The following is a 6,000-nucleotide window of genomic DNA, read 5'->3' on the forward strand; positions in this document are numbered from 1 at the left end:
GTGGTGTGAATTTCGAATGTTTCACTCTAATTGTGATGAAGGTTTTTTGTATCTTCAAACCTTCCGAGCTGCGCCGTCCGGTGTACTATTTGTATTCGGTTTTTGTTTTCCGAGTGCTCAAAGTTTTCAGTGAGAATGAAGAAACAGTGATTTAGAAGAAAAAAAATTCAAAAAGATGTTTACGTTTCGTTTATGTCTTTTTCTCCAACACAACATCGTATTTATACCTGCCAATATAGAAAAGACAACCGCGTCTGAATTTTTTTCGGCAGTAGTGTGCCATCTAGTGGCTAGTAGTCATTAAGGTGTTACCGTTTCGGTGACAGGGCGCCATATAGCTGCAGATTGCAGAAGCCAATTCAACCATTCATATTGGTTGAAAACAACATTATATTTCTTTAATTCAACTAAAAAATTAGTTGACTGGATATGAAGTGTGCCTTAGCTAAGAAATGACAGTACGTTTAATTTGTGAATTCAACTAAAAAAAATAGTCATTTCAACAAATATTTTATTATTATTAAGGGAATGAGAATAAAAAATCTAAATCAGCAAAAGTAAGATTTTTTTAGTTGTCTCAAAAAATAACTAACTAAAATCAGCAAATCAACTAAATTTTTCGCGAAAATGCTGATTTCGGTCGTTCCGTGTATATAACAATAATTTCCTGGTCGATGATCTCGATCGCAATGAAAATGTCACTTTTCAAGCCACGAGATTATTCTTTGCAAATTTTGACAGCCTTGTGTGTTTCAAATTCACTACCACAGTTGCAATCGACACTCCTAGCTGGTTTGCGGAGTTGGCGGTTTAATACATAGGGCGCTGGTCTTACAAACCAGTAATCGTATGTTCAAGTACCGGTCTGGAAAGATTCTTGGTGTCAATTGCATCGTAGCATCAGCCATGCAATTGTTCTGTACACTAAAAATCAGCTTCGAAGTCTGTTGAAACAGAAGGTAAAATTTCACAAAAGAACTGTAAAACCAAGACTTTGGCTTTCGATTTTTTCCTGATTCAGTCTTCCAAGCTGTTGTCAAACGTATGGTAATAGTTGATTTGTCTTCATTAAACAATTTCTCCCGTTTGACGTGCGAGTAGCTTAGATTTTCGCGATGCGGGAGAAGAACCAAGAATTGATCCACTGGTTTCCTATTCCATGTCGTAAAAGGCCACAAAAATAGGAACTCCTAAGTCAAGGTGTATTTCCGTGCCGATGGCTGAATGGCTGCAGGAGGTTAAACATTGCAGTCGTGAACGGAATATCTTGGGTTTTTCCCTTACTGGATACACGCAATGCTTAGCAATCAACTTCTTTGATCATCGCTTCGGCAGGCCAGAGATTAGAAAGCTGAGTGTCTGTGGGTGTCCTCAAGGTGGTGTACTATCCCCACTTTTATGGAACCTAGTCGCTGATAGTTTGTTAAGGAAACTTAATAACCTTGGATTTCCGACTTATGGTTTTGCCGACGATTATCATATATTGATGACCGGTATAAGCATTAACACTCTCTTTGATTTAATGCAGCAAGCCCTGCGATCTGTTGAACAATGGTGTTGTCAGGTTTGGATTATCTGTAAATCCGGGCAAAACATCAATGGTGCTTTTCACTCATCGTAGGATAATTACAGGAGCTCGTCCGTTGCAGTTCTTTGGTTCAGGGGTCACTGTGGTCGATCAAGTTAAATACGTCGGGGTTATTCTTGACTCAAAACTGAATTGGTCTGCTCACATTGATTTCAGGATTAAAAGAGCTTGCATGGCTTTCGGCCAATGCAGACGAGCTTTTGGAAAATCATGGGGACTCAAACCCAGATATATTCATTGGATCTACACAACTATCGTTAGACCAATTTTAGCATATGGATGTCTTGTATGGTGGCAGAAAGGAGAAGTCGCGACAGTTCAGTCAAAGCTAAATCATCTCCAAAGGATGGTCCTAATGGCGATGACAGGAGCATTCACGACAACTCCTACTGCTGCTCTAGAGGCGCTACTGTGCATTAAACCACTAAATGTGTTCCTAAAACAAGAAGCATTATCTTGTGCATGCCGTCTTTGGGTTACAGGGCTTTGGAACAGTAACCCATTAGAATATGCTACCAGTCACACTCGCTTGTGGTCTCAAATGGTTCCGTGGGATGAGTATTTACTCGCTCCTAGTGACCTAACTCTCACATGCAGTTTTCCTTTTAAAACATTCAATGTGAGCTATCCTCTTCGTTAGGAATGATTGTCTGGTTGTCTGGAACGACAACTTGATGAACACATAGTTTGTTTTACGGACGGTTCTCTGTTGAATGGTCGTGCTGGTGCTGGTATCTACTGTCGTGAAATAGGCTGGAGCAGTCTCATTCACTTGGTGGATACTGTACTGTGTTCCAAGCAGAAATCTACGCAATTCTGTGTGGAGTACAATCGGCACTTCAGCAGAGGATCTGTGGTAAACGTATTTATTTTTGTTCCGACAGTCAGGCAGCCTTAAAAGCACTCAGTTCGAATGACTCACGGTCGAATCTAGTGATCGCATGTCGAACTCAAATTGAAGACCTCAGCATTTCAAATGCTGTTTACTTCTTATGGGTACCCGGCCATTCTGGTATTACTGGAAATGAAAGGGCTGATGAGTTGGCTAGAGCTGGTGCAACGAATGATTTCGTTGGTCCTGAACCAGCTTTACCACTTTCAACTAGTTGGATAAAGCACAAGATACGTTCTTGGGCTGCATCCAAACATGCCAGCTACTGGCGCAGCTTGCAAACTTGCGCTCAGACAAAAGCATTTCTACCAGATTTAGATCTGAAAATGTCAAAGTGTCTACTGCATTTCTCCAAGTATCATTGAAGTGTTCTGGTCAGAGCTCTGACTGGACATTGCGAACTCAATTATCACATGGCTACTATTCAACGTGCTGAGTATTATTCGTGTGATTTGTGTGAATGCGATTATGGTACTTCATATCATCTGATATGTAACTGTCCCGCATTGACGCAGCTACGTATCCGGGTTTTTGGTTCTCCATACATGGTTGAGTCTGTGTATGCGGAGCTAAAATTCAAGGATATTCTCTCGTTTCTCACCCAATGTGGTAAGGAGCTATAGTCAGAAGGGTTCATCGTTCTTCCTGGAGTGAATGAATCCCTTCTGTATTCACCTTAAATAGGGTTTGGCAGATTGTTTGGCATCCTCTGGGGGGTACCGAATTTACTTCTGCTCGTACATACTGCGAGTCGTTCTGCATTCTTCCGGGAGTGCAGAATGGTGTCGCTTTTGTAAGATCTCTAAATCCTCTCGAAGGTTGGAGGTTTTATTAACAGCAGACTGTTCGGGACCTCGTAGAGGTTCAGAATTTCCTTCTGCTTCCACTAAATGTGATCCTCAGCAGATTGTTCAGCATCCCTTAGGGGTGCAGAATTTACTTCTGCTTTTATGTGTTTTTGTGTCGTCAATTTTTCCCATCCTCCTAGTCCAACCCTTACCATTTCCTTTCAATCCTTCCCTCTTATATATCGGGAAAATGATGCTAAAAACAAATTGATGGCAAGGCACAAATCTCCAAATATCAAGGGGAACGTGCCATTTGAGCCAATTTGTTCTGATTCCTGATTCCTGATACAAACCAGTAATCGTATGTTCAAGTACCGGTCTGGAAAGATTCTTGGTGTCAATTGCATCGTAGCATCAGCCATGCAATTGTTCTGTACGCTAAAAATCAGCTTCGAAGTCTGTTGAAACAGAAGGTAAAATTTCACAAAAGAACTGTAATACCAAGACTTTGGCTTTCAATTTTTTCCTGATTCAGTCTTCCAAGCTGTTGTCAAACGTTTAGTAATAGTTGATTTGTCTTCATTAAACAATTTCTCCCGTTTGACGTGTGAGTAGCTTAGATTTTCGCGATGCGGGAGAAATAATTGTTCCTCTTGCTACGATGTCAATTGATATTTGACATCGTAGCAATTTTTCAAAACTGAGCAGTAGCCTCATTATTGCATACACAAATCGTTAAAATGATAGATGATTTTTAATGATTGATAAAAAAACAAAACGCATCAAGTAGAGTTTGAGCATTTTTTGCACCCCATTATTATGTATTGTAATGTAGCTACCAGCAAAATTTACTCCATTGTCACCTTTTTTAATGTCTAATGTTCAGTTTCTCATGAAAGAATTCAGTAAAAAGGTAATAACCTGATTACCTCTTTCACAGATACCCCAAATTTAGAACAACAATTTTCTCAACTGCAGTAGCATTAACCTACGTTATCCCAGCTCTGGTGATCTACTTGGGCGGATTCGATGGCTCCTTCATCAATAGGTTACAGTGAGTATTGGATCTCTTATTTTTTTCCAACATATTCGATATTTTAAATGTGCAAAACATTACAGAGATGAACGATTCATTTACTGGTACGATCGAATGTACCAGGCGGTCTACATACCGTTCCACACGAACATGGGATGCTATTTGGGAGGTTTAATACTTGGAATGATTTACTACAAGCAGCGTAAACACAATCACGATAGTAATCGATCCTGGGTAAGGATGGTTTTTTTTAAAAACCTGTAGAACTTATAGAAACCAATCTTCCCTCTCATTTTCAGTACCTCAAAACTCTATGGTACGGAGTAGTTCCAATTGGACTGCTGTGCATGATGAGCAATATGATGTTCTACGTATACGATTTTGAGAAACCCTCCATCTGGATGGCCATCTACTATCCGGTGATGAAAAACATGTGGATTTTCCTCGGTGCCATCATGCTGTACGGATTGATTCATGAGTACAACAAAACGATAAAAGCATTCCTCAACTTCTCCATATTCGTCCCTTTGGGTAGGCTCACGTACTGTGCGTACGTGTGTCACGTATTTATGCTGAAAAATGTCTTCTTCGGCACCAGGGAGGTCGGATACTTCAGCAAAATGTCGCTGGTAAGAAAATGAGTTCAACGAAGCGAGGCCTATTTCGCAGCAACCTTTTCTTTTTCTTGGTAGCTTTCCAAGGTGATCACGGTAGTGGTAGCAGCCTACTTCATGGGTTTAATACTAGCGTTGATGCTTGAGTTTCCGGCAACTGCAATCCAAAAACATTTATATGCTAAGAAGATGATCGGTCAGTTTAGGTTATTTTTTCGTAACCTACGTTGTTTGTAATTCTCCTTATTTTTTTTTCTTGCAGAAGAAACAGCAAAAGCTTCGAAACCTCCTCAACACCAGAACAATAATGAGATTGTTTTAAACGGGCGTGTATAATTTCAGTTCCCATCAGATCCCATCTCGAAGGGATGGATAACGAAATGACAGACTGTATTTATATTTGATAAGTTATTTATAAGTAAATTAAACAATTTATACTGTAATCTTTACATTTTGCAAGACATTTTATTCTCTTCATCAAATCAAAGAACTCAATAATAGTTTTTAAGGGACTCAACGCTGTGCCAGTTCCTTTGAGCGCTAGGGTTACCTGTTCACCTTCCCGGTTGCAATTTTGAGGAAAATATATCTTGAACTTAGAGAAAGTTATTGATTTAACTTTCCAGCTTATAAAATCGCTGATGTAACAGATCGGCTGAAAAGTTCGTATCGTTTCTATGAGAGGGCGCCACTAGAATTAAATCCATACCATTTTCAGTTAGTACCAACCTTCAAAAGATACGTGTATAAATTTGACAGCTGTCTGATTATTAGTTTGTGAGATATTGCATTTTGAGTGAAGCTACTTTTGTTATTGTGAAAAAAAATGGAAAAAAAGGAATTTCGTGTGTTGATGAAACACTACTTTTTGATGAAAAAAAGTGCCGCCGATACCAAAAAATGGCTTGATGAGTGTTATCCAGACTCTGCACCGGGCGAAGCAACAATTCGTAAGTGGTTTGCAAAATTTCGTACTGGTCATATGAGCACCGAAGACGATGAACGCAGTGGACGTCCAAAAGAGGCTGTTACCTATGAAAACGTGAAAAAATCCACAAAATGATTTTCAATGACCGTAAAGT

At 39.6% G+C, this 6,000-nt stretch overlaps 1 protein-coding gene across 1 annotated transcript in view; it reads left to right on the forward strand.

The window, feature by feature from the left end:
• The window catches only part of LOC131436449 (nose resistant to fluoxetine protein 6-like), a 38,050-nt gene extending 32,683 nt beyond the window's left edge, over positions 1-5,367 (forward strand). The window contains exons 8-12 of the mRNA XM_058605173.1: positions 4,209-4,322; positions 4,388-4,538; positions 4,604-4,933; positions 4,997-5,114; positions 5,181-5,367. Coding sequence (XP_058461156.1) covers positions 4,209-4,322; positions 4,388-4,538; positions 4,604-4,933; positions 4,997-5,114; positions 5,181-5,254 — 787 coding nt within the window. The 3' untranslated portion in view covers positions 5,255-5,367. The remainder of the gene's footprint in view (positions 1-4,208; positions 4,323-4,387; positions 4,539-4,603; positions 4,934-4,996; positions 5,115-5,180) is intronic.
• Positions 5,368-6,000: the final 633 nt, after the last annotated feature.

This window comes from Malaya genurostris, chromosome 3, assembly GCF_030247185.1.
Source record: "Malaya genurostris strain Urasoe2022 chromosome 3, Malgen_1.1, whole genome shotgun sequence".
Taxonomy (NCBI): Eukaryota; Metazoa; Arthropoda; class Insecta; order Diptera; family Culicidae; genus Malaya; species Malaya genurostris.